Source organism: Strix aluco, chromosome 7, assembly GCF_031877795.1.
Source record: "Strix aluco isolate bStrAlu1 chromosome 7, bStrAlu1.hap1, whole genome shotgun sequence".
Lineage (NCBI taxonomy): Eukaryota > Metazoa > Chordata > Aves > Strigiformes > Strigidae > Strix > Strix aluco.
This window is the reverse complement of record NC_133937.1, coordinates 548,748-576,602: the sequence shown is the minus strand read 5'-3', so window position 1 is coordinate 576,602 and position 27,855 is coordinate 548,748. Positions and strand designations below refer to the sequence as shown.

The following is a 27,855-nucleotide window of genomic DNA, read 5'->3' as shown; positions in this document are numbered from 1 at the left end:
TGTTTGAGCCCTTGCCTATCTTGCATTAACACTTTGGTTTGGTTATTGATGAAGTGGGAGACGGGTGGCATACACACTTGGCCAACAGAATTTCACCAGTTGACTGAACATACCGTGAAAATCTATTTATTCAGTGAAAATTCTTAACTGTATAAGCAATAGCCTGACAGTGTAGGCAGGGAGTAAAGTACCTGATCTGTCTGTGTATAAAACATAGGTCTCCCCAGGACATGCTGTGGGCCAAGAGCTAAGCCCCTTTCCTGAGGCTTGAGATGTTTTTGTCAACCTCAAGCCTTGCTTCTCACACAGGTAACTGAGTTTCCTTATCAACAAGCTGTTACCTGTTTGGTAGTGAGGGATTTCTTGAAAAAGCGTCATCAGCACTGGGGGATGTTTTGCTTATATGCTTTTGCCCAAGCTGTTTTATAACCCGATGCGTCACCAGCACACTCAGGCTTTTCCACAGGATGCCTCTTTTTATTCTTTGCTTTTCTAAGCTTTTCTGGATAGGTCATTACAATGCCGTCGTGCCGTGCCGCCAGCGATGCCAGCGGGATGTGAGGATTATAACCAGTGCTGGTGGCTCTCTGGACACCGCTCCTGACTGGAAGCAGCACCCCTGGCTGCAAACTTCACGCTCCCACTCGTGTGACTTTTCCACAGCTGCGTGTTTCCACCTGGACCTGCTCCTGCTGGGAACGCATGAGCCGTGTTAAAAAACCCTGACGCCCCGCAAACCATTGACCTGCAGTGCCATCGCCGGCAGCAGTGACCCACAGTCCCCCTCACAGCAACGCTGCCTGTGCTTTTGAGTAGAATTGAACAGCTTTTGGGCACAAAGAGCCAAAAACACCCTTGAAAGCCTCTTCTTAGCTTCGCTCGCCCAACGCATCAGCCGCTGTGGAGAAGGATGATGCGGCTCATGTCGGAGGCCAAGCTCTGCCAAAGCAGGCGCAAAGGAGGGGGCGGGGATTGGGGTCTTTAGCATCGTGAGGGGCCATAAATGGGTCAAAAAGGCATTTTTTTCCCCCACGCGGGTGAAGTCCTGAGGGGAGGTGGGGCAAGCTGAGGGGAGCCACCCTGCCCTGAGAGGAGCCGCCCCCTTCCCCTGCCTCACCCGGGGCTGCCCCCTCGTCCGGCGGGTGCCCACCCGGGGCGGCCACAAGGTGGGGGGGACGGACGGACGAGAATCGGGGGCTTTAGTGTGGCGAGTTTAAATGGGCCAAAAAGGCGGGGCTTTAACCCACGCGTGCAGCCCTGAGGGGAGGGAGCCCGGCCTGAGGGGAGTCTCCGCCGCCTCCCGCCTCGCCTGGGCCAGCCCCCTCGGATAACTACGAGCCGCGCGGACCGAGGCGAAGCCCCTGGGGCGAGTGGAAGGCGAGCGGAGGCGGCTGCGCTCCGCCTCTTCCTGCGGGAGCCGCGCACTGCCGCCATGGCGCTGCGCCGCGCGCTCCCCTCCGCTGCCGCCTTCCTCCTCCTCCTCCTCCTCCTCCTGCCGCCTTCGCTGCTGCTGGCGGCGGCGGGGGCGGGCTTGAGCGGCTACTTCGGCACCAAGTCCCGCTACGAGGAGGTGAACCCGCACCTGGTGCACGACCCGCTGTCGCTGGGTCCCGCCGCGGCCGGGGCGCGGCTGCCCGCCGCCTGCGCGCCGCTGCAGCTCCGCGCCCTGCTCCGCCACGGCACCCGCTACCCCACGGCCGGGCAGATCCGCCGCCTGGGCGAGCTGCACGCCCGGCTCCGCCGCCGCCCCGCCGCCGCCTGCCCCGCCGCCGCCGCGCTGGCCGCCTGGCAGATGTGGTACGAGGAGAGCCTGGACGGGCGGCTGGCGCCGCAGGGCCGGCGCGACATGGAGCAGCTGGCCCGCCGCCTGGCCGCCCGCTTCCCCGCGCTCTTCGCCGCCCGCCGCCGCCTGCTGCTGGCCAGCAGCTCCAAGCACCGCTGCCTGCAGAGCGGAGCCGCCTTCCGCCGCGGCCTCGGGCCCTCCCTCAGCCTCGGCACCGACGGTAAGTCCGGACACACCCCCCCCCCGCATCCCTCCCGCGGCCTGTGTCCCCCCTCCCCGGCCGAGGGGGCCCCCCCGCTGCGTCCCCCGTGTCAGGGTACCCCTGGGGACGGCGGTGCTCCCTTCCCCTGACTGCGTCCCGCCGTGGCTTTCAGAGGTGGAGGTGGAAGTGAACGACTCCTTGATGCGGTTTTTTGATCACTGCGCCAAGTTTGTAGCCTGGGTGGAAGAGAACGACGCGGCGATGTGCCAGGTGGACGCCTTCAAAGAGGGGCCCGAGATGAGGAAGGTCTTGGAGAAGGTTGCGAGCGCCTTGTGTTTGCCGGCGGAGGAGCTAAACGCAGGTAATGAACGGCTGTGGCAGGGAGCTTCGGCTCGGGTCTGGCCAAGAACAACTTCCAAGACGTGTAGTTACGCAGAGTAGGTAATTTAAAATACACTGTAGATCAGAGAGGCAGTCTCTAATTAAATGCATGAGACTGCAAGTGTATGTTGGTGTTGCAGTAATGAATGCTTGGTAGTCGGTAGTCAGAAGAAAAAGATGTTTGAAACATCCTGTAGATGAAATCAGCTTTACCTTTTGCTTGGAGGGATATGAGTGTTATTCTTTTAATTCTGCTTTTTTGAGCAGAATTAAATGACAAAAGCAGTAGCCTTTGTAAAAACTGCTACAATTCAAACGCACAAATAACCGCAGAAGAAGGTGAGCCTCTATCCCCATGTTGTAACTTTGATCATCCAGAATAGAAGTGCGACATTTCCCTGTGGTCAGGCAGTGGGGGGGAGCCCCCCCAAATAGGTGTTGCTGTTGTTTCCAGCACGTCCCTAAAGCCTCGATCCCAAAGTTGCAGCACGCTGCTGCTCAAACTCAGGCACCGGTGTGGAAGGGGAGTAGTGGTAGTCAAAGACTGCTCTGCCGTGAACAGACACACCTTCCCTGTGTTGGCTCCTCTGGCCGTTGTGGTGATGAGGATGCACTCGTGGTTGACACCGATAGCACGTACATCAGCAGAGGTGCAGCGTTTGATGCGAAATGCTCTCGTTTTCCCCTCATAGCAATGTGAAAAGCTTGCAGTCTGAAATTTGGATTCTGTGCCATAATTCTTGAAAACTGTTTATTCTTGGTGCTTGGCCTGTGGTGGACTGGTGATTATTTATTGGATTCACAGAATCATCTAGGTTGGAAAAGACCTTGAAGATCATCTGGTCCAACCATTGCGTTGTTTGCATTGCTAAATTGCAATTACATTTCCTTTTAGAGGCAGGTTGAGAGAAAGTTGCTACTTGTGTAGCAGTGGTTTATCTTTTGCTTGTTTGTTGGATTTATTGCAGATCTTGTTCAAGTGGCTTTTCTCACATGCTCATATGAGTTGGCTATAAAAAACGTGACTTCCCCGTGGTGTTCGCTCTTCAGTGAAGAGGATGCCAAGGTATGTGCTAAATGGGATATTTGAGAATCATTCAAAAGGTGCCTTAGTGTTCAGATACAACTTTTTTCACGGTCAGAAGTTGTAAGTTGTGTGCTCCTTATTCTTCAGCAACCTAACGAAGCACTTCTCTGGTCTCCAAAGAGCAGGAAATACCCTTCTTTGTTCAGACTGAAGTACTGGTGAAGTCTTGATTTGTCCCCTTTAAAATTGTCTTTTCCTATTGTGCTTAATTTACATAATGCTTTTATTTCTGTAACATCAGAAATGCTCTGGACAGCTTTCTTTTGCATATGGTAATCGGTGCCTTGATTCTGGAGGACATCAAATGAGATCTTCTGGGTCCTCTAAGACTCTTTTTATGTGGTTTTGGGGACTATCAGATCTTTAAACCTAATACCTGTGAATAAAACCAGTAGAACACAGATAAATGAGACTTATGTTGGTTTCTCTTCTTTCTAAAGGTACCTGATGTACTCCTTGATGTTCAGTAAGGCCCCTCCGAGGCTCTTAAGGAAACTTAGTACCCCTGGGAAAGAGGGGAGACCTGCATAGCTAGGTGGTTGACTGAAGGGTTGGCAATGGAGTTAGGAGTAAATGCTCTCCTCTCAAAGAGGAGCAGAGTCACCATGGGCTTCTGGTGAGCCCTGTGCTGTTCAGTATATTTACAAATAACTTCGCAGTGAGGTGGGAAAGCTTCCTGATTATATGGAGTTACTTGGGATGGTGAGAACGCAGGCTGTTTGAGAGGCTTTGCAGGGGACCCCGTGAGGGTGAATTACACAGCAGTACCGTGGCAGGTGATGTTCACTGCGAAGCGATGCGTATGGGATAAGAAGTTAAAATTTCATAGGCGAGGTGGCTGTCTCTCAGATGCATTGTGCTGCTAAGAAGTGAAATTTAGACCCATGAAAACATTGGCTCAGCTACAGTAAGATTAATGAACAAAAATTAAAACAACTTTAATGCTAGGAATTATAAGAAAAGGAACAGAGAACAAGGAGAGCATCGTGCTCCCTTACATAAATCCAAGGCGCAGTTCTGTCTTTCCGAGATGTGTGCACATCTCCAGAATGTAGAAATAGGCAAACTCAGTTAAGGGTATGGGCTTGCTTCCATCTGAAGAATGATTAACTAAACTGAGGATCTCTGACCTTCGTAAGAGAAAACCAGAAATGCAAAAAAAAAAAGGCAGCAGATAGTGATTGTCTTGTCATGTGCAGCACCTAACGGGTACCAAGTGAAGCTAGCAGCAGGCAGGTTCACAACAGACTGCTTTTTTTAACACTGTGTGTAGCCAAGCTGCAGGGTACTATTAAGGCTAAAACTTGGTATGTTCAAGGGGGAGATTGGGCTATTGTGAGTGACAATCCACTGAAGTCTATTAAATTTGTAGAAAACCACCTTAGGGCTCAAAGCCCTGGGCTGAAAATTACTGGAGTCTGGGGAGGTGTGCCTGCTGTTTTCCCTGTGCCTGATGATGAGCACGGTCAGAGATGAGATGCTGAATTTAGTGGCTTTTTTACTCTGATCTATTGTGTCTGGGTTTATGCTGAAGTGGTTTCAACTGGAGCCTTGATGTTTGGGATTTGGTTTTTATTGTGTCAAAGCATTGTTGTTTTCATGCGGTGTGTGGTAGCATCATTGCTTCACGTTGGGGGCTTCTTCTTTTCCTTTAGTGCAATAATAAAAACTTGTGAACTCTGTAACTTTAGGTGCTGGAATACCTGAATGACCTGAAGCAATACTGGAAGAGAGGATATGGCTATGACATCAACAGTCGCTCTAGCTGCATTTTATTCCAAGATATTTTCCAGCATTTGGACAAAGCGGTGGAAGAGAGCAAAAGGTAAATGAAAAGGCTTTTGTGCTTTGGCTGCAAACTTTCTTTCTGTGGTCAGTCATGAGTTGGATATAATGTGAATAGAAGTTAAGTAATTTACTTCCAAACATAACAAAGTTAGGAGAGTTTGAGCTAGGAGAATTTTAATGGAGAGAATGAAATTTTTCATAGAGCAGTATTACTGTAAAAAGCTTTTTTTTTTTTTTTCTTCCATTGTTTCTCTTGTGCCCAGCGTGATGTATTTTCATCTTTTAACTTACTGATCCACATAGACCTTTAAGGGACAGCCAGCTGCTGTGTCTGATAATGGTGTTCTGTTCCTGCACAGTTTGAGAAGAGGCCATTGAGTTAAAACAATGAGCTTTTTGTTTAAAAATGTCCTTGCTAAAAATAATCTGTGCCAAAATTAGAAGACTGGGGGTTGAAAGCATCCCAGTGGTGCATTCTGTTATCTGGTTACCTAAGCTCTTCAGCATGGCAGTCTTTCTTTCTGCATATGTTTGATTTGAGTCTCTTGCATTATTAAAGCTTTCTGTTCTGTAACAGCTTCAACACCTTCTGTAAAGGTGTTGAAATGTAAGTACAGAAAAATAACTATTATAGAACAATCCAAACACTTAGTGATTCTAGACCAGAGCAGGCTGTTGCAGGATCCAAAAGGCCGGAGCTGTAACAGCAACCCAGCCTTGTGAGAAACTTGCTTCATTGTAACTGGGGAACGGGGGACTTTGGGCGATACACTGGGTGCTCTGTAAGAACAGGAAAAAGACACTTCTGTCCTGTTGTAAATGCCGTGATTTGTTACATGAATCAGTAGTTCAGCCGGCCAGTCCGAGAACTCTCATCTGGGATATTTAGTTTCCCGTTCTCATTCTTTTACAGCAAAGGAGTAGTTTGGGAACAACACTGTAGCTGTAGGAAGATACTAGGCCTGACAAGTAACTGTTACTAGACTTGAAGATGCAATAACCAGGTGTCTCCAAAGGATGGTGGTCTGATAAGGTGATTCCTCATTTATTGCCAGGATTTGACAATGGTCATTTTTGTGTCAGTGGAAGAACAACAGCAGTGCTATTCCATCCACTGACTCGCACAGTCCTCAAAACTGCCTCTGTAATGTCATGGGTGTAACTATCCCTGTACTTCCTTACAAATTAGAGAGGAGATGCCTGTGCTGTTTCTTTGTATTGTTTACTCCTATCGGTCAGCAGTAGTGACTCAGTATCTGTTTGGCATTGATTGTGTCTTGTGTGAATTGGTATGATGGGAAGAAGTAAAATAGGAACAAAACTGGGATCTGTTGTGGTGTGGTGAAAACAAAGGCTTCAGTTACAGGTTGTGATGTTTGTGTCACAGAATTACCCGCATTTGCTTTCATGCGCTGGTAATTTTTTTTTTTTTCTTGAGATCTGCTTTAGGCTTAAATGCAGTGCATTCATATGAGAATTAATTTACAACCTGTGTGCATGCTCCTCATGCAAACAAGGAATTATAAATTCATAGTTTAGTGATCAGTCACATGAATTACCTTAGCAGATAAGTGTGGAAAAGTTTATAAAACTACACAATATCAAGGATATGATCATAACATTGTATAAATATTGTGCTGTTAAATACTTGATAGGAACCAATTTATTGGTAGCTTTAACTTAAAACCAGCAAATGCATCTTTCGTGTTGATATGTAAACATTAGTTACATGTGGTGGATGTTCTTGCATTCCTAGCATCCCTGTGACTTTGTTTCTATATTCAGTATATTAAAGTAGATCTACCTAACACCCAGCAGGATGATATTAATAGCTTTGATATTTCAGAAAGAAAAGCATGAGTCATGGATCTCTGAGGCTAGCTGTATGTATTTTTTTACATGATAACCCGTTGGAAGACATTTTATTTTTCCCCTTTTAGTTGGCAGACTGAAATTAGAAGTAGCATTGACATTTTGGGTTGGAGGAACAATCCATAAAGTTGATTTTAACCATTTTATAGTAGAGAAGACAGCAAAGAAGTTTTGTTCCTTTAAGAGTTTGCTGGCTGAGGATCCAAGTTGGACATTAACAGTGGTAGAAGAACTGTGTGTTAAGTCACATAATTCTCAGTCAGTTGGCTTTTTTTGTTGTCCTCTAGTGTCAGATGCAGAGAGAGAGGCTCTGTGTTCATCACTGGAGCTCTGAGTGACGCAGGAATGTTGAGGTCGTGTTTAATACATGACATGATTTCTTTCATCTAAAGAGGAGTTATCACTGGGTAAACAGTGTAAGTAGTTTATCTTAATTACTTTTGGGATTCACCTGGAAAATCAGACTGACATGTCTGTTTTTAACAGAGTGCTAGCGTAGTACGTGTGAAGGTAAATGTGTTGAAAATTTGCCTTTGAGATGTGCATGTAGACTTTTCCCAATGTTTTCCTCCAGGTTAGTGCCTCGGTCCTGCTCTAACGGTTATGTGAGTGCAGGGAAGGGGGCTGTGCAGGGTTGGAAATGGGAGCATACAGGACTCTGCTGCGTTGTGTGGCAGCCTTTTGAATCATACCTGTGCTGCACATCAGCCAGCACAAAGGAGACACCTCTGTTCATTTTGTCATGAGTGGGTTAAAACTTGGCAGTTGCCACATAAGTAAGTTTAGCTTTGGGGGGGAGTTGCTGTAAATGAAAGTGGGCTGAAGGAAACAGCCATAGGGACCCCTCTACAGCCAGGCTCGCTTAAGAAATGGTGCTGTCAAATGATCACTTTGACATCTGGAAATTTAAGGCTTGTGTGGGAGTCGGTGACGCCTCTCGTTTTGGTAGTGGTGGAGTCAGAGCAGTGGTTATGCTAGATCACACTTTAAATCAACTTCTTCATTGCGTCCTTTCTTCAGCCTACTAGAGAGCTAAATGAAAAAGACAGTAGGGTGCAGGTCATTAACAGCCAACTGAGCAGATTGACAAGCACGCTGTGGTGGTGGCCTCTGCAGTGTCCTGTCTGCCTCTGTGAACAGACAAAGTAAACGCTGGGAACGAGAAGAGCAGGAGGAAGTGTGGGTTAACAGAAAAACAGACAGGCAAGGCCCTTGAGACCCCTCTGTCCTTCTGAAATCTGAAAAATAACTTCTAAGGGTAGCTTGACTCATGAAAAGACGGTTACTAGTTTTGTTTCCTTTTGGTGTAATTTACTCTTTGAACAGTGATAGCCTTTCCGTCCTTAAATTATATGCACTAGTTGCAGCTGTCTGTCTCAAGTGTGTATAAGATAGCCCTGTAAGTTTAATAGTAATAATGGGAAAAAAAAAAATAAAAAAGCTGTAGTTGGAAAAAAAAGATCTGTGTAATTCTGATTTATTGTGAACTAGATTAGCAGTCACTAAACTGGAAAGTGGAGCAGGCTCCTTGGGGAAGAGCAGGCGGGTGTCAGAGGCAGAGCCCTCAAGGACTGAGATAACTTCATCCTGTCTTTCAGCTTTGGCTGCAGAAGTGCAGTTGCAGTCTTGGGGGTTCTCTTATGTTATTGCCACCACAGAGGGAAACAGGTAGTGAGTGTGTGTGTGTGTGTGTGTGTGTAAAGGATCGGGACCCTAAAAGTCTTGGAAAGCTGGGTGAGTGGGCTGCATCATCCAAAATGGGGACTGAAAGCTTCCGAAGGGCACTGCCGTGCACAGAAGGAGCGTGTCACTCCATCCCACAACGTAAGGTGGCAGTCTTAAAGCACTGAAGACTTGAGCATAATCTGAATCGGGTAACCCGGTGCATTTAAGAATGTGTGGTAATCTGCCGGTGTGCTGGAACAGCTTGTGTCTCTTGTGATCCGGAGAGCGGAGGTGCAAGTCGTGCTTTTTCATCGAGGGAGAGAGACTTACCCCGCATCCCCTGGCAATATGAGAATACAAATGAAAACAAGAAACCATACAAATAAAAAAATATGCCTCTGTTAATAACAGTACAAAATGCTTGGTTGTGCGCATTGTCTCGTCCCACGCGGTGGGTTACAAGGGGGGTGAATCTTTTGAATTCCCGGAGAGCCCATGTGCTGGTGGAAGAGCCGCTCTCTGCTCGGCAGAGCCACGGGGTGGCCGGGTCACCACAGTGACTCCGAGGAACAACTGTGCTGGTGACTTGATTAACTGACCACTTTAGTGAGGGAATAGAGACAATTTGGCAACAATCAACTGATAACCCTCCAGGAGGGAACGAATAAAGGCGCTTTGGCAGTGAGACTATTTTCCTACCCGTCAATGATGGCAATTCAATTCATACAAAACTTACACACATGAATATATGTAAGAAAGAGAGAGCAGAAAGAGGAAAGAGAAAAGAGGAGGAGGGGATAGGAAAAGGGGAATCACCACCCTGGGATCCAGCGTTGTCGCAGAGTAGCCAGCTTGGTCCGTAGGCAGTGGGTCGACAAAGACACACATGGGGCGTTGCCTTTATAGAGTCTTTCTTACACATGCGAAATAGATTGTTCCAGAAGTTTCTCATTTGCTCTGGCTTGTACCTGCGCAGTGAGGCAAGTTCTGTCTCTGGGCAACAACAGGGAGGGGGAGAGAAACAGCCCACCGGCCCCCCTCCGCAGAGCTCGCTCTGCTTCCCCCACAGGGTGTCCCACTCGAGTTGTTTGAGACGTCCTCTTTGTGAACAGTTTCTTGTTTATGAACAGTTTGTGACATGTGTGTGCATGAGTGTATCTTTTTTTTTTTTTTAATGCTACTGTGCAACAGGCTGAATACTTTTGCAGTGGTTCATTACTGAGAAAATGAACCTTTGTGATGACAAAATGTCTTTTAGTGGAATGTTGTTTCAATTTAGTGGTGTTTAATGTAGATTTGTAACTGACTGTTTGCTTTAAAAATTTAAGAACAACAAATTTACTTCCAGAGCATTATGTTTGCTCCAAGTTCTCCTTTCTTTCTGGAGCGCTTAGATTGGACTATCCAAAAGTAGAAAGGGGAGCATTTCTGTTCCAGCAAGAAGCTGAGGGATCTGGATGGTCTGTTCTGCTCCAGGCTTGGCAGTGGAGAACAGTGTTGGCAACACTGAATTTTTGTAGCATACTTCCAAGTATTTCTATTCAATAGCTTTGTTCTGTTCTCATTCCCAGTTACAGCTGAATTAAAAAGAGAAACTTTCTTTTATTGTAACCCTGTTTCTTCCATGAAGTGATTCTTGACCTTGCAATCTGATTGCTCACCAAGCTTAGTTGCCTTGTTAAAGCTCGCTTTTCTTTCTTGTGGGGAAAATACTTTCCACTGATTAGTCTGTCCTTAAGACAGTGATGAAGCTGGTAATAAATACCTATTGCTCATTAGCTCCACCTTCAATTTGCAGTGCAAAAGTTTCAGACACCTCTAGGATCTTTCATCATATGAATTCTTGGTTTAAACTAGCAATAGTCTCTTCTGTGTAGGTCTTGGTGTACAGCAGGGTGGTTTTGAAGGCTGTGAAAGGGATTTTCACTCTATGATTGCTCGTCAGCTGTCCCCAGCCAGCTAGTGGAAAGGTGTTGGAATATCTATTCAGGAACTTGGGTCCGATGTTGAATTAGTGACCACCTACTGTTAGCACACCCATGCATGGACCCTATTCTTCTGCACCTTCAGTAGCAATGAGATATAAATGTCTAATAAAGCTTAATTCTTCAGTAGAAAGTGTCTACTCCTTGAGACCTTGCCACAGTCACAGTGGACCTTTCAGGACCACATTCCTCCATACTATATTACCGGTCTGTGAGGAAATGTCATGGTCACATTTCTAGGGAGAGGTTGGAGGCTGGGACACTCTCTTCCATACAAGTTGTTTTAATTACCAAAAAAAAAAAAAAAAAAGTATCAAAGAGTTGAATATAAAGTTAAACCAGGTGACTTGTTGTACTGAAATGGCGTACTTGTGCAGTTGTCTTAGTCCATAAAGCACTTTTATTTTTGTGAAGACATAAGAATTTCATTTTTCCCAAGTGTTCCTGTTACGGGTAGAAAATACAGAGTTGAGGCTATGCGACTGTGCAGCAAAGAAGCTAATGGGGAAATACTCTTCACTGAACTGTTGGGTTTTCCCCCCACTGGAGCCTGGGCCTTACTGAAAGTGTCCCTGCTTCATTAAATTGGTAAAACTGCCAGGTAGCAATACATGCATGCAGGTTCCCTTGCAGTTGTGCTACTGTGGAAGAATCCTTGAGAGGCCGCTCTTATCAGTCTGCATTCATTTAAACAGTTAGAAAGTGTCCAGTTTCCCAAAGCTGTGGTATTTGGAGTTGCTTCAACATTGGCATGTAGAGGAACAGTCAATGAGTATCACCTCAGAAGAGGGATTGAGTTCTTTGTGGCTCATACGTGGGCTATGGCTAGTGACCAAAACCTATTATGATTTTTTTTTTTTTTTTTTTCCTCCCCCACCTAACACGGTGCTGATGGTAGGAATAACCTCAGAGCTGAGGGGCCTCCCTCCCTCCTCAGGAGGCCTGTCTGGTCTCTGTGTTGGATGGTGCTGCCAGCTCAGCCCCGTTGCTCTCTGGCTTCCTGCCTTGGTGCAGACACGGCACACAGAGCTGAGAGGAGAAAGGGGAAACGCTGTGGCTGCAGGAGGAAGCCCCTGTTGCTGCAGCGTAGGGTATGGATCTGTAGGAAAACCCTACGTAGAAGGCATAAAGGTGTGCACTGCTTTTCAGCATCAGTTCTTTGCGAGATGCCCAGGTGAGCCTTACCTCTGTGATCTGGGAATGCCGTTCTGCCGACAGGAACAGTGTGTGTTGGTGAGAAATTGGTAGTTAATGCAATATGAAGCTGCTAATCTTATAAAAAAAAACACTTAACAGCTACACACTTGGGCAGGGGTGGATTTGAAAATTGGTTGTGGCACACTTTAAGGATATCAGCTATGCATTAAAGCTGGTTTATACCTTTCCATTCTAGCTTCAAATATTTAACAAGTCTGCCTTTCTTGCTCGTGAAAGAGAATATAAAATACCTGTTATTACTTGTACTGTTCGAATGGATTACCATGAGGCTCTGGAAAACGGGAGGTATGCTTTGTGCAGCCATCTCAATATTTAAATTATGTGGCTAATGATTGAAAATACTAACCTAGCTGTAGATTGCAAAATATTTGGTGGTTTTCTGAGAGTAAGCAGGTTCAAGGTATTTAAAAAAAAGACTGACTTGAATTTGAATGTGGTTCAAGGTCAGGTGAAGGTGATCTTTGTAGTTTTACCAGGCTAAGCCATAAGGTAAACAGCTTAATTTGCCAATTTATTGGTAGCTTTTATTGTTCCATGTAATTTGCCTTCCTCTTTGCAGCTCAGTTCGCAACACAATTGATAACCTTTCTGTAGTCATTTACTACTGTGCCCTAATCGCTCCTTTCAGACCTATGACTCAGTACAAAAGACTTCAGTATATGATCTAAAAACAATTAACTGCTCAAAACTATCTTTTATAGTACGTACAAAGGGAACAGAGCAAAAAGCTTCCACGTATGCAGTAGAAATTACATAATTGATTTAAAAAACCCCCTTTCGTTCAGATCCAAATTGTTCAGTTGTTTCTTTTAATAAACTCAGTTGTCACTGGGATCCCACGTTTGCACAGGGCAGGTTCTCAGCTCTCTGGATGTGTCAGCAGGTTCAGGATGTCCTGCGTCCCTTGGTGGGAGTTGTAAACCAGTGTGTTTGATCGCCCACCCTGGAGCAGAGCAGCTCCAATGTAGAACCAGGGCTATGACATGTAGATGTGTAATTTGTATTATTTGAAGGGCAGGGCAGTTTGTAGCCGAATGGTTTTACTTCGAGGTATGAAGCAGCTCTTGCAGAGCCAGGTCAGAGGCATTTGTACTGTGCTCTCCCCAGAAGGTCCCTTTCTCAGAGGTCACGGGGGTGTGGGGCTGCTTCAGGGTGTCCCCACTGTGTCCCTGGGCTCTTTGGGATACTGGGAGAGCCTGTGGTGAAAGCTTCTGGACTAGGTGCTTGTACCTCATCTGCTGATTACATAGTGATACAGAACTTACACTGAAGTCAAGCAATTTTTTTTTGGTACCTGTTCAGAGAGGGGACCAGGTGGTGTGTGTGTGATGACGTGTAAACTGATCTCTGTAATAAGATGTTGATGTGGTCACAGAACAACCTGCCAGCTGTACAGCTAAACAGACCACACAGTTTACATTAGTACACCTGAAAAATATGCAGGTCTTGACTTCATTTCCAGAAAATCAGAGAAATGGGATGACTTTTGCTAATAAACTGTAAATGTCTCAAACAGCAGCTTTGTATCGTATTGTATGGTTGGTTTTGATAGTTCCATCTTTCAAAGATGGGGCTTCTGACATTTTTGGAGTGCTTTTGGGAAAACCAGGTAGAGATGTGGAATTCTCCAGAGGTCCTTGCAGCATGTTCAGCAGCATCCCCATGTCTGCATTTCTGAAGTGTGTGTGTGTTTGCTGACTTCTCTCAGATACCTGGGCAGTCCAGGGGACCTCCCCTGGGAATCTCTCTTTTCATTGATCTGCCTAGAACTACTTAGTTAAAAGTGCTGCTTGTGCCTTTCAAACCTCCCAGTGTGTACTTAATCTCACATTGATTACCTAATACTTGCTTGCTCAGGATTGCTCTGAAAAGATATCTCAGCAACTTTTACAGTGTCATATCTAAGGAATTAAAAAATCAGGCAAAATGATACCTAGGCAACTAACAGACAAATGAACTGATCTAACTAGTATTTACCTTGGGCAGGAAGGGTTTGACACGTGGCATGACCTTTTTGATTCGGTTTCAGCTCCTCATGATGGCTCAATGGTTAGCATCAGCACGATGCTGCTGCAGTAACTCATTTAATCTCTGAGGTCTGTAAGAACGTGAGTGGTGGGATCATTCAGAAAAGAGCCTTTGAGACTGCAGAAGCTCTGAAGTGAAACGTGGTGAAGCCTCGATAGCTTTGGGTGATTAACACTTGTGGAATTAGATAAGAGCTGTTGCCTCTTAATCAGGATTTCAAATGTTTTGTGTAGACTTGTCTGTTTTTCAAGTTTGCCTTTGCCATGAGTGAGCTCATAAAATCAGAACGGTTTGAGTTGGAAGGGATCTTAAAGACCATCCAGTTCCACACCCCTGCCATGGGCAGGGACACCTTCCACTAGCCCAGGTTGCCCAAAGCCCCGTCCAACCTGGCCTTGAACACTGCCAGGGAGGGGGCAGCCACAGCTTCTCTGGGAAGCCTGTGCCAGTGTCTCACCACCCTCACAGGGAAGAATTTGTTCCTTACATCTAATCTGAATCTACCCTCTTTCAGTTTAAAACCATTATCCCTTGTCCTATCCCTACACCCCCTGATCAAGAGTCCCTCCCCCCTTTCCTGTAGCCCCTTTCAGTACTGGGAGGCCACTCTAAGGTCTCCCCGGAGCCTTCTCTTCTCCAGCTGAACACCCCCAACTCTCTCAGCCTGTCCTCACAGGGGAGGTGCTCCAGCCCCTGAGCATCTTCGTGGCCTCCTCTGGACCTGCTCGAGCAGGACCATGTCCTTCTGATGTTGGTGCCCCCAGAGCTGGACACAGCACTGCAGGGAGGGTTTCAGGAGAGTGGAGCAGAGGGGGAGAATCCCCTCCCTCGCCCTGCTGGCCACACTGCTCTGGATGCAGCCCAGGACACAGTTGGCTTTCTGGGCTGTGAGTGCACATTGCTGGCTCACAGTCAGTTTTCCATCCACTAATACCCCCAAATCCTTCTCCTTGGGGCTGCTCTCAATCCACTCCTCGCCCAGCCTGGATTTGTGCTTGGGATTGCCCCGACCCATGGGCAGGACCTTGCACTTGGCCTTGTTGAACTCCATGAGGTTTGCATGTCCCACCTCTCCAGCCTGTCCAGGTCCCTCTGGATGGCACATCCCTTCCCTCCAGCGTGTCAGCCGCACCACACAGCTGGGTGTCGTTGGCAAACCTGCTGAGGGTGCCTCGATCCCACTGTCCGTGTCACCAACAAAGATGTTAAACAGCGCCGGTCGCAGCACCCACCCCTGAGGACGCTGCTTGTCACTGCTCTCCACTGGGACATCGAGCTGTTGACCACAACTCTTTGAGTGTGACCATCCAGTCAATTCCTTCTCCACTGAGTGCTCCATCCATCAGATCCACACGTCTCCAACTTAGAGACAAGGATGTCATGGGGGACAGTGCCAAATGCTTTGCACCAGTCCAGGAGGTGACGTCAGTTGCTCTTCCCTTACCCACCAGTGCTGTAACCCCACTGTAGAAGGCCACCAAATCCGTCGGGCACGAATTGCCCTTAGTGAAGCCATGTTGGCTGTCACCAATCACCTCCTTATTTTCCATATGCCCCAGCAGAGTTTCCAGGAGGATCTGCTCCATGACCTTGCTGGGCACAGAGGCGAGACTGACTAGCCTGCAGTTCCCTGGGTCTTCCTTTTTTCCCTTTTTAAAAATGTGGATTATGTTTCCCCTTTTCAAATATGATGGACAGTGGCTGAGCTACTTCATCTGCCAGTTCCCTCGGGACCCACGGATCATCAGGTCCCATGGACTTGTGCACCTTCAGCTTCCTTAGATGGTCTCAGACATGATCTTCTCCTTCAGTGGGTGGTTGTTCATTTTCCCAGTCCCCACCTTTGCATTCTGTGACTGGGGCGGTGTGGCTGGAGCACTTGCCAGTGAAGACTGTGGCAAAAAAGTCACTGAGTACCTCAGCCTTCTCCATGTCCCAGGTAACCAGGTCCCTGTCTCCTTCTGGAGATGGCCCACATTTTCCCTAGTCTTCCTTTTGTCACCAACGTACCTATAGAAGCTTTTTCTTGTTGTCCTTGTTGTCCCTGGCCAAATTTATTTCTGTTAGGGCTTTGACCTTCCTAACCTCATCCCTGGCTGCTCAGACAATTTCATGTATGTCCTTGTTGGAAAAGAAGAAAATTTTTATCTTGTCAGTGTTCGTGGTGGCAGTTTGTTGTGTTGGTGCTGATTCTGGAATGAATGAGCGCAGCTGTCTTCTGTCCTGCTATTTAAGGTGGAAATTTTGACACATGAGGACTTAATAGTTTGACAGATTTTTATTTTTATTTTTTTTTCTTCCCACTGATGAGAGAACACTGAGCAACACCACTGTTAGTTATTTCTGCTATCCTCCGAGTCCCACCACTGCCACTGCATTCCCTGATCTCTGCTGTTTGCTTGTAGATTTAGGGGTTTTTTCTAGAAATAAATCACAGGGGGAGGTGGGAGGGATGGGGAATTCATCCCGTATCTGAAAATAGAGGAATTTGAGTCCTTTATTCTGGCTTTCATACTGGGGAGAAAAAGGACAGAATGTAGTCTAAGCTTGCTTGTTTAACAGTTGTTAAAACTTTTTTTTTTTTTTAAGTTGTTGGAGGGAGGTTTGAAGGTTGGCCAGTTAAGCTTTGCTCTAGAAATATTTTTTTCTTACCCCACTATCTCCTAGGGTTTGGCTTATCTGTAGCTGAAAGTCACACTGGTGACTAGGAAATAAACTTCGGTTAAAAGAAAGTTCACTTCTTGCATATGTAAAGTAGTAGATATACCAATAGTTCTAGGAAGAGTAGGAATGATCTACTGCTGAGGATGGGTGAGCTCATGCAGAAGTTTGAGGGTTAAACCTGAATCTGCTGAGATTAAGGAGAGCTAAAATTTGCCTGAATGATAAATCCCACATCTGTGCTTCTCCAGGGTGCCTTCTTTTCCATGATGAGACTTTAGCTTTTTGGGTTGTGCTGACGAATTGTTAAGTAACTTCTTCATTTTCAGCTGTGGTCAGAGTTACTTCGCAGGTGTGGGCGGTTCAGTAGCTGAAGTTGACGCATCTCTTCAATGAACCCTGCTTGTGTTCTGCCTAGTGACAGCCACTTCTGCTCATTTGGAGGTGCCCCAGAAAATGAATATGAAAACAATTGCCAGCAATCATTTTCAGACAAGCTCTTAATATTTTGTGGGAAAGTTTTATGCACAGTCTCTTCATCTCCCTTTAAAGTTGGAAATGAGATTTTTTTTTCCCTACTAATCAGTGTGCTTTCCCAAGTCATTTACTACTAAATAAAAGGGAGGAAAAAAGCAAATTGAAGTATCATTAGTAGTTGCCAGAGTACGATGTTGAGAACTTTGTCTGCTTCCACGTGATGCTAAGTCATTAATCGATCATGAAGATTGACTGTGGAAACTTCAAGCCTTCCATTTAATATTTTATTAGCCTGTGCTACTGTTTTGAATTTATCAGTGTTTCATTGATTGTGCTTTGCACTCCTGTCTTTACTTATCAGAAATGTAAGGGCAGTAGTAACCTTTGTCTGTACATGCTCTGCAGAGGCAATCTTTCATGATTTCCCCATAAAAATATTACTGTTGCTGTTTTAACCTTGGTGGTGATTTTTATTGTCGTTATTAGGTGATATGAAACCACATCTGAACTGAAGTCATGACCCCAGAGACTGAACAGAGAGTGCTTGAGTAGTCTTAGAAATCAGATATCCAGTGCTGGTGAGAAACCAAGTATACAGTGTTAAAGAGGCTATTTAAAACAGAGAATTGTATAGTATAAGGAAATGGTTTGTTAAAATAATATGGTGAGATAACTGTGAGTGGGAGAGGTTTATTTCATCTCCCAAGCTGGTTTGGCCTGTTGGCATGAGGATTTCATGAGACTAAAGCAGGTGAAATAAAAGCTCAAGTTACAGTGAAAATGAGCGCCTTGTTTAGTCTTCATGATATTTTCTTTCCTTGTTCTTTAAAACTTCTGTCTGTGTATATGCTATAATTTGTTTTCTGGTTTGGAAACATATGTCTTGCTGGTTTTCTAACTAAGAAGTTAACCATATTTTTTGTGATTTACTTCCATTTCAAAATTCTTGCTAGCATCAGTTGGAAAGTAAAGCCAAACCTTGCTTAAAGCCACCACCAACAGCCAGACTGTTTGGGTTTTTTTCTTAGTAGCTCTGAAACCTTTATTTTTGGAGTGGGGTGGATGTGTGAAATCCCCTCCCTGTGGAGAGAGTAATGCCATATATAACACTTGTTTTAGAGAATTTAGCAGCATATTTAGGTGAAGGTCAGGGACTAGGTGAAGGGAGAACTGTCCACTGTAGGAGATCATGTCTGAGACCTTCTAAGGAAGCTGAAGGTGCACAAGTCCATGGAACCTGATGAAGTGCATCTGTGGGTCCTGAGGGAACTGGCAGATGAAGTGGCTCAGCCACTGTCCGTCATATTTGAGAAGTCGTGGCAGTCCAGCAAAGCTACCGCTGACTGGAAAAGGGGAAATATAACCCATTTTTGAAAAGGGAAAAAAAGGAAGACCCAGGGAACTGCAGGCCAGTCAGTCTCACCTCTGTGCCCAGCAAGGTCATGGAGCAGATCCTCCTGGAAACTGCTGGGGCATATGGAAAATAAGGAGGAGATTGGTGACAGCCAACACGGCTTCACTAAGGGCAATTCGTGCCCAATGAATTTGGTGGCCTTCTACAATGGGGTTACAGCACTGGTGGGTAAGGGAAGAGCAACTGACGTCACCTCCTGGACTGGTGCAAAGCATTTGGCACTGTCCCCCATGACATCCTTGTCTCTAAGTTGGAGAGGTGTGGATCTGATGGATGGAGCACTCAGTGGAGAAGGAATTGGCTGGATGGTCACACTCAAAGAGTTGTGGTCAACAGCTCGATGTCCCAGTGGAGAGCAGTGACGAGCAGCGTCCTCAGGGGTGGGTGCTGCGACCGGCGCTGTTTAACATCTTTGTTGGTGACACGGACAGTGGGATCGAGGCACCCTCAGCAGGTTTGTCAACAACACCCAGCTGTGTGGTGTGGTTGACACGCTGGAGGGAAGGGATGGGCCATCCAGAGGGACCTGGACAGGCTGGAGAGGTGGGACATGCAAACCTCATGGAGTTCAACAAGGCCAAGTGCAAGGTTCTGCCCATGGGTCAGGGCAATCCCAAGCACAAATCCAGGCTGGGCGAGGAGTGGATTGGGAGAAGCCCCAAGGAGAAGGATTTGGGGGTATTAGTGGATGGAAAACTGACTGTGAGCCAGCAATGTGCGCTCACAGCCCAGAAAGCCAACTGTGTCCTGGGCTGCATCCAGAGCAGTGTGGGCAACAGGGTGAGGGAGGGGATTCTCCCCCTCTGCTCCACTCTTCTGAGACACCCCCCTGCAGTGCTGTGTCCAGCTCTGGGGGCACCAACATCAGAAGGACACGGACCTGCTCGAGCAGGTCCAGAGGAGGCCACGAAGATGCTCAGGGGCTGGAGCACCTCCCCTGTGAGGACAGGCTGAGAGAGTTGGGGGTGTTCAGCTGGAGAAGAGAAGGCTCCAGGGAGAACTTAGAGTGGCCTCCCAGCACTTAAAGGGGCCACAGGAAAGGGGGGAGGGACTCTTGATCAGGGGGTGGGGATAGGATGAGGGGCAATGGTTTTAAACTGAAAGAGGGTAGATTTAGATTAGATACAAGGATAAGGAAGAAATTCTTGCCTGTGAGAGTGGTGAGACACTGGCACAGGTTGCCCAGAGAAGCTGTGGCTGCCCCTTCCCTGGAAGGGTTCAAGGCCAGGTTGGACGGGGCTTTGGGCAACCTGGGCTAGTGGAAGGTGTCCCTGCCCATGGCAGGGGGTTGGAACTAGATGGTCTTTAAGGTCCCTTCCAACCCAAACCATTCTATGACATTTACATTACTAGCTTACTTGCTTAGTAAATTATAAAATAGGCCACTGGGTTTGGAAGCAGGCATGTGTATAAGGGCGTGCAGCTGGGATGAAATGAAAATATGCTAAGTTACTAGAGCTGGGTGATACTTCCTCAAGAGTGCTAGAAGAACTTGAATGAAATAGCTGAAAGAACAGCCGGTGTGCACTGGTTTCAGCCAAGAAGCTTGTGGGGGCTGGCAACTGTGGTGATTTAAAAACAAATAAAGGAAAAATGAAAAAAAAAACCAAAACCAACCCAGCTCCAAGAGAAAATCAGAATTACAGGCCAGTCTAGTAGAAATAAGGATTGATACTAGCATTGATAAGCACCTTGATGAATATGATGTACCAGAGTAGTGTCAGTACGGCTCTTTGAAAGGAATACCTACCTCTTAGAGATGTTGGGTAGGATCAGCAAGCATACAAGTAGGGTGATCTGGGAGACACAGTCATGATTTCCAAACATCTTTCAACAGTTTTCCTTCTCAGAAGAAATCAAGTAGTTGGGAGTTACAGGGGAGAGTCCTTACATGGGTGAAAAAATGAATACAAATACAAGAAATGAAGGGTAGGGATAGCTGATTGATTTTCCTAGCAGAGACAGGTTGGTAGTGGAAGTCGATCTGCAAGGATCTGGGCTGCTCAGCACGTTGTAAATGACCGGGGAAAAGAGGTGAGTAGTTAAGTGGCCATTGCAGATGCAGCACTTTTATTGAAGATAAGTAAGATAAGTTGTTTCTACTAGGAGGATTGTAAAAGGACCTTGTGAGACTAACTGGCTTGAAAACTGCAGATCTGTGAAGTAATCCACATGGAAAAATGATGTTACTATCATCTGTCTGGTAGAATCTGGCATAACTTGCCGCTCAGGAGTTGAGTTTTGAGGTCGTTACAGTTGCCTGGAAGTATCTCAAACCTCCGTAAGTCAACTAGAAAGGGTGTGAGATGTTGTGAATTAAGAGAGCGTCATGGGTGCAGCATGGATTTACGATGTAGCGTACTGTCTTGAGTATTGTGCATTTCTAATACTCTGATCTAAAAGGATATAGCTCATTTGGAAAAACTCTGCAATGGCTAAGGTAGGATTTCTCAACTAGTAAATAATATTACGAAGTTGTAAGTAGAAAGGATTAAATGGTACAAGGTGTCTACAAATAGAAAAAATCAAGAGCAGTGTGTGAAGCTGTGCAACTGCTTGCCACAGGCTGTTGTGCATGCTAAAAGTGTATGTGGGTTTGAGAAATTTGACAAAGAAAAGATTCATTGAGAAGTCCTACATTACGTAGAAGCCGCATCTGGCCCAGGAGATGGAAATTGCAGGAGGTCAAAGGAATAGCCTTCTGTCATCTTCTACAGGCATGTGGTTTGTGCTGCTGTTCCTATTTGTCGACTGACACAAAGGATGTGAATGTGTCCTAAAGCCTAATAATACTTCCCTGAAGGTGTGTGTGGAGGGGAAGGATATGCATGAACCAGTCAAATGAGTAAGAGGAGAGAACAAAGAGTGGCAGGGGAAGGGAAGAGAAAGGTGTGGAAGGATCCAAAAGCTTTACAATTTTAAAATGAGGGAAGGGGTCATAAATAACAAGGGGAGAAATGTAGGCAGAACCCCTGGTTTTGGAGGAGCTGGAGGAGGGTCTGCAGTGAATGTACACCTCTCGGTGCAGCAAAGGCATGGGTGGAAAAAAATGTGACATTCACCATATAGAACCTTTCTGTGGTTTTAATGCTTCTTTTGAACAGGAAACAGAGGCAAGTTTCTGGTATATTTTTTTAAGTGATGTTTCACCGACGGGGAGATTATATGCATGTATGTGCACCCATGTCTAAGGAGCACAGGCAGAAGAGCTGCAGGCGCACCGGGGAGCAGAACGGCGCAAGGTTGTGTTTCAGACTGCACAAACAGCTTGGCGGTATCAAGCTGGTAGTACAGAGCCCATCCTGTGCCCGGGCTGAATTCCCACTTACCTGATCAAAGTTCGAATCTACAGGCAAGTCCCCCAGTTAACCATTTTTTTTTTTTTTTTTTTTTAGTTGCTTCAGACTGTAGGTTGGAGCGGAGGAAACGCCTCCTTTTCAGGCCAATCAAGATGTGTCTTATCTGTGGGTGGACTTTACTGGCAGCTGGAGTGTTGCCAAACATCACCTTTTGTCTCATGAAAGCTAAATGTGTATTTACATCTGCTCAAACAAATGACCTGGGCTTGTGAGTGCCACTTGGAGATGGTCCCAAAAAGCCATCATCCTTCTCTGGAGCAAGGGGCAGATTTTCATCTTGGCTGATGCTTCCTCTTGGAGCACCCCAGCTCTTATCTTTCCTTTGGTTGAATAATGTGTAACCTTTAGTGGCACAAACTGTCTTCATTTTAGGCTCTGTTCATGGTATGAATCGGTGGCTTAATTTGCTGGCCTGTGTGCTGAGTGAATGTAATCATATTTTTGACTAGTTGGTATTCTAGAGAATTAGTGAGAGCAGTAGTCTTGCTTATAATTTGGACTAACAAACTGCGGAGGGCCAACTGTTTTCCTCCAACGACTGGATCGCTGTCTTCAAAACTTTGGTAATTGCTGATATACTTTCTAAACACCTGTACTGTATTATAGGGGAAAAAAAATGGCAGTATTTTGCCATCAAAGCACAATTCTTGTTCTAGCATGATACGCAGTTAAAAGCATTGGTGGTCATCGAGGTAGGCAAGAAACTCTCTTTAAAATCCTGCACTGGTGGTGGTGTTGTGCCAGGGAGGAAAGCAGTTGGTGTGTGAAATCAGTAATTTGTTTGCTTGTGCAGGCAATCATGTGGTTGTAGTTAGGTCAGAGGGTGGTATAGTGGGGGTTTACTGTAGTTTCTTAATGTGCCAATAAGTTTGTACTATAGACTTAATTCAGTTTCAAGATTAAAATTGTCACTTTTCCAACTGCTGTAATAAAGGATAAGATTTTTGATCCCCAAATCTAGCAAAATTAATGCTGAAAACTTTAAAACTTTACAAGTCTAAAATGATGATAATGTGGGGACTTCTCTTTGCTGCACCTTGGATTAATTTAGGCAGAGGCTTATTAAAAAGACTTTATAAAAAATTCTGTGTCGTTTGAAGTATTTAGAATAGCTAAAGAAAAAGGTTATGTTTTAATAATAAATCATTGGTCTTTGTGAAGTGGATTGTGTTCTGGATGATCTCACTTCATTATGCTTTGTCGTTCAGGTACTTTTTGCATCTGCCAGGGAACAACAACAACAAAAATTACTGACTAATCAATCCTATTAAACACAGCTCAGCATCCTGGGAAAAGCTGTTATATTTTACCTGTAGGTTTGTACTAAAGCAAATCTGTGAAACTTGCAGTAAAAATTTTATTTGGTTATAAAAAATAATCTCAGGGAGTTTTTCCAAACACAGCCCGTGATGGGGGAATCGCTCCATGTATTTGCAATAGTTCTGTGTTAACAGAAATAATGAGTTACTGCAATGTCCTTGAGCCTTCCCACGTGCTGACAGTGGAAGGGGACTCGTGTCGTGTCCGATGAAGGGCTTGGCTTGGTTTGTATGTTAACAGAGCCTTGCAGCTGGCTTGGTGATTTGCTTCCCTTCTCTCAAATTCCTGATGGGAGGAGGCAATGCTATTTAAAAAATCTTATATTTAATCCAAACCCGGTATATTAACTGTAGCATGGTCACTGGATCTTCCTATACCTGGGAGAGGGCACAAGTGATGAGGTTCACAGAGCGTGTGGGAGAAACCTACTGAGTCTGTGAACACACACCAGTGATCTGGTTCTTGATTTTGTTTGCCATGTTTATATTAGGCTCTAGCTGTAGCCTAACTACATTTATTACAACTTCTTACATTTTATGTAAGAGCCAATACCTTAAATTGGGACAAAATTCAGGAAGCTTGGATGCCTTAAAAGAAGTCTGTATTATACTGAAATTCCCAAACAGGTTTTTATCGGGCATTGGAGTAAAACAAGTTCAAAGTCTACTTCTTTAAGCCTTCGTTGCTGACAGCTGTGTAATACGTCGATATGTTTGTTTTAAAGCACAGGCTCTTGCTCATCCTTTGCGCTTTTTTTCTTTTTCAGTTCAAAACCCATTTCCTCACCTTTGATTGTACAAGTTGGACATGCGGAGACTCTTCAGCCACTGCTTGCCCTTATGGGCTTCTTCAAAGATGATGAGCCTCTCAAGGCAAACAATTACGTCAGACAAGCGCATCGGAAATTTCGCAGCGGCCGGATTGTGCCTTATGCAGCCAATCTGGTATTTGTGCTTTACCACTGTGATCAAGTGAAAACTTCTAAAGAAGAGTATCAAGTGCAGATGCTGTTGAATGAAAAACCGATGTTGTTTCATCACTCAAATGAAACCACCTCTACGTACGCGGACCTCAAGGACTATTACAAGGACATCCTGGAAAACTGCCATTTCAAAGAAGAGTGTGAATTACCAAAAGTCAATGTTACTGCTGTTGATGAACTTTGAGGGAATGAAACGGAGTGTTCTGCAAATTGATCTCGGTTCTGTTTGATGGACGTTGTGAACAAGCACTTTTGATGATTTGCTGCTGATGTGTTGACTTTCTAAACTTGCAGATTTGATGGGTCGTCTCAGTTAGCTCAGTGCACTGTTTATTTATTACCTAAGCAGAATTACAAAAACAAACGTTGTAACAGGGATGTTGCTGAGCATTTTTAACAAATATGTGATGCAAGATGAAGCGTACCTGTATGTTTATATGTGTGAATAAGTAATTTCATTGGTCATTCCTCTTATGAATGTGCCATAGATGGATTTAAGAGCTGGGCCAACTTGTATTTTATCAGAGCTGAAGGTGGTTGGACTGATTCAGTGTTGCTTTGCACTGCCTGTTTTGTTAACTACTGATTTCACGCCTGTCACAGGAAAAAATTCAAACCTATGAGTTTTTTTGCTCCTTTTCCTGAGCTTCTAGGAGGGAGAGGGTACGTAGTCCTCCACAGCTTCTGCTTGGACAGCACCATGGGAACATCTCTTTCTTGGGCATTTAAAGCAGAAGTTGCAGTGTTCCTGCATGCATTATCTGCCTGAAAAGGGTCCAGGAGTTTAAAGTCTTAAAGTCATCATCGACCCATCCCGCATAGCAAGTTAGCCTCCAGGGTAAGTAAATTATCTTTAAAAAGAAGTGGTTAAAAAAAAAAAGGAGGGGAAAAAAAAAAAAGAAAAAGAAAAAGCAAGGGAGTGGGAAGTAGTCACTCTTCCTTTAAGGTGCTCTGGGAGATGCAGCAGTTGTTCTCTAAGTAATCTGGTGCATCCTTTCACTTGACCCCATCAACTTTTTGTCTTAAAGGTTTGGGCTAGGATGTTCAGGTTAGGCTCTGCTATGGCTATGCACATCTTGGTCCTGTCCAGGTGCTGACAGTTTTCCTAGCAGCTCGGGTTGGAAGGGACCTCTGGAGGTCTCCAGTCCAGCCTGCTGCTTGAAATCTTGTTGCTAACCCTAAATCCAGGCATGTTTTGGACTGTAAAAGGTATCTGGCTGAGACTTGACCTCTGCTAGCTTTAAGGCACTGAATGTGTCATCACTTACGTAGGTCTTATCCACCTTGTTCTTGAAATGAAGCTGGATTTAAAGAAATTAATTACATACAAGTACTGGTGATCTTTTAAAACAACTGCACTTAAAGTAGGTTCACTTGCTACTGAAAGTTGGAAAGTATTTTGGAGCTCTGCAGTGTGGCAGAAAAAGGAAAAATGAAGACAATTGTCTTGAAATGTTTGAAACGCAGTAAGATAAAAACTCCTTCATCACCTAGAAGGGAATGGCTGCATGAACAAGTTGCCCCAAAGCCAATGAGGGTGTGGATTTATGGTGCTGGTAGCTCTTGAAGTGTGTACTCATCCTCTATAGTGGGTGTTCCAGAGCTCGCCCTGTAAAGTGTGGCGTGGTTTGCTGTCTTTACTGGGGAGGGGGTGAAAGGTTGGTATAAGCGATTACTACAGGGTATCAGGTGCACTATAAGCATTTATACCCTCGTTTTCTGAAGGGTAACTTCTTTTTGTAGCTCACCTTCAGAACTGGGAACTTCAGTGCTGCAAAAACAAAAACGGAAAAGAGAAAGGCTCAAAGTTGAGGAGTTAGTGTATAATTTTTTTTATTGAGGCCTCTGTCACTTTTTTTTAATATGTCTTGTATGAAAGCACTTACGATTTACATATCTGTAAGCTAAGGAGCAATTGAAAACCAGTTTTTTATTGTTGTACTGTGGGTTAAGGGTTTTTCACTACGTTGGGATGTAAGGGCCCTGTTTCATTAGTGCACTGATTTCTGTGGCAACCAGGGTTCTGATAGCTGAAGGTACTGATTAAAACTGGTGGATATTTCAGCATTAACATCCCAGTCCAATACTTGCCTGTGTTAGCTCTGCAGCTCTTTTTCTGAAACTGGTGAAATGGTTAGGGAGGAGTGTTGATGCTGATACAAATGTAGGAATATAGGTCAGGATAATTGTCAGCCCTAGCCATGAGACTTTTATTGCTCTGTCTGTGCTTTGCATGTGTCCTCTTTTTACAGGATCCTGCCTTGAGACTAAGTCAACTGATCATAATTACTGTGACAGATGCCTGTTAGGAACTTTATTGCAACATTTGAGGCAAGCTACAAAGAAATGAACCTTTGTTTAAAGGCAGTTAAGTTTGGTAAATAGCAGATACAAGGGTGAGAAAATCCACCTTTGAACAAATATTTTTCCTGTGAGTCAGTCACCCTGTGGTGATTCATGATTTGAACAGAAGGGATGAAAGCCTGACTATTGGAGATGAATGGAGGATTTGTGTTTGTCAGTTCGGTGAGATTTATTTTAAGACATCATGTTTGTTAAAAGATGTATCATTCTTCCTTATGGAGGAGAATATGTTGCACTTGACTGCTTTTTTGATCCTGTACCACACGAGGCGGAGGAACCAAAAAATTCCTTCTGCAGTGAACCATCATTTGGTTTTGCATTGCCAAGTTGATCGTATGCTTAAATTCCGTGCGAAGGGCTTCAAGGATGACTCTTCAGAGGCTGTTTCCTATTTTGCCTTGGAGTACAGGTCCATCATGCCTTCAGCATAACAGATCTATTTTCAGTGGCTGTCAGCAATTAACTGAAAAGGAAAATATGCTGGTTTGTTTCTGATCTGTATTTAAAGGATGCATTGATTCACCCCTCTGGCACAACTAGAGGCCACTTTACACAATTGTAGCAATGCAAAGCGTTTGGATGTGTAAATGCTCTAGGCACTTGTTCATGTGACTGATTCTTACCATTAGGGAGTGACTTCAGTATGACCCTTTAAATTAGCAAATAAATAAATTTGTTTATATACTAAAAAGGAAAACTAAAATGGATTAAAATATTTCTGTGAAGTTGGGCAGTAGCTCAGTGAGCAGTGTTTGAACAGGCCGCCATATCTCATGGCATTGCAGATTATACCATCTCCTGAAAAAGTTCTGCAAGGACAATAATGTTTTCTCTTCCTTCATGTGACTCTGGACAAAACACCTCATCTCAGTCATCCGTTGAGGACTTTGTTTGCAACCTTTCTCAAACTGGAAGCTTTTGTTGATGAAAAATACTGACAGTGTTCTTGGATGCTGGCATTAAATATGTTTGAAATGTATTTTATTTTGTTAAATGTGTAAAGCTTAACTAATATTTCTGACAAATATTTTTCCTCCTAGTAAGTACTGCTGCTGTAATTCTGGTCAGCATCGAGCAGTCAGATTGCTGGATGCAATGCAAATTTGTAATAATATGGTACTAACTGGATGAATTCTCAGAATTTGTTTTAGATTTTTAGTGCCGTGAAATAAAACTGCACACCTTCATCTCTTTTACGAGCAGTAATGATGACACAACCTTTAGTGTTATGGCTGTGATCTGCTTCAAAATACATTTGGTAGGTTGCTA

At 45.0% G+C, this 27,855-nt stretch overlaps 1 protein-coding gene and 1 long non-coding RNA gene across 4 annotated transcripts; one reads left to right on the top strand and one right to left on the bottom strand.

The window, feature by feature from the left end:
- Positions 1-456: 456 nt before the first annotated feature.
- On the bottom strand, positions 457-2,198 carry LOC141925708 (uncharacterized). The gene is made up of 2 exons (XR_012623915.1): positions 2,104-2,198; positions 457-689 (listed from the first exon to the last, which is right to left on the bottom strand). It is a non-coding gene; the product is annotated as an uncharacterized LOC141925708 (long non-coding RNA).
- MINPP1 (multiple inositol-polyphosphate phosphatase 1) lies at positions 1,348-27,855 on the top strand. 3 transcript variants are annotated; one of them, XR_012623914.1, is made up of 6 exons: positions 1,353-2,003; positions 2,158-2,346; positions 3,335-3,432; positions 5,145-5,278; positions 24,007-25,060; positions 26,475-27,855. XR_012623914.1 is itself a non-coding variant. In XM_074830146.1 (5 exons), the coding sequence occupies exons 1-5, from the start codon at positions 1,433-1,435 to the stop codon at positions 6,301-6,303; spliced, it is 999 nt and encodes a 332-aa protein (XP_074686247.1). In that variant the 5' UTR covers positions 1,348-1,432; the 3' UTR covers positions 6,304-6,883. The 3 variants fall into 3 exon arrangements, 2 of the variants coding, with proteins under 2 accessions (XP_074686247.1, XP_074686245.1); XM_074830146.1 differs by lacking the exons at positions 24,007-25,060; positions 26,475-27,855 and adding an exon at positions 6,297-6,883 and having other exon boundaries at positions 1,348-2,003; XM_074830144.1 differs by having other exon boundaries at positions 24,007-27,855.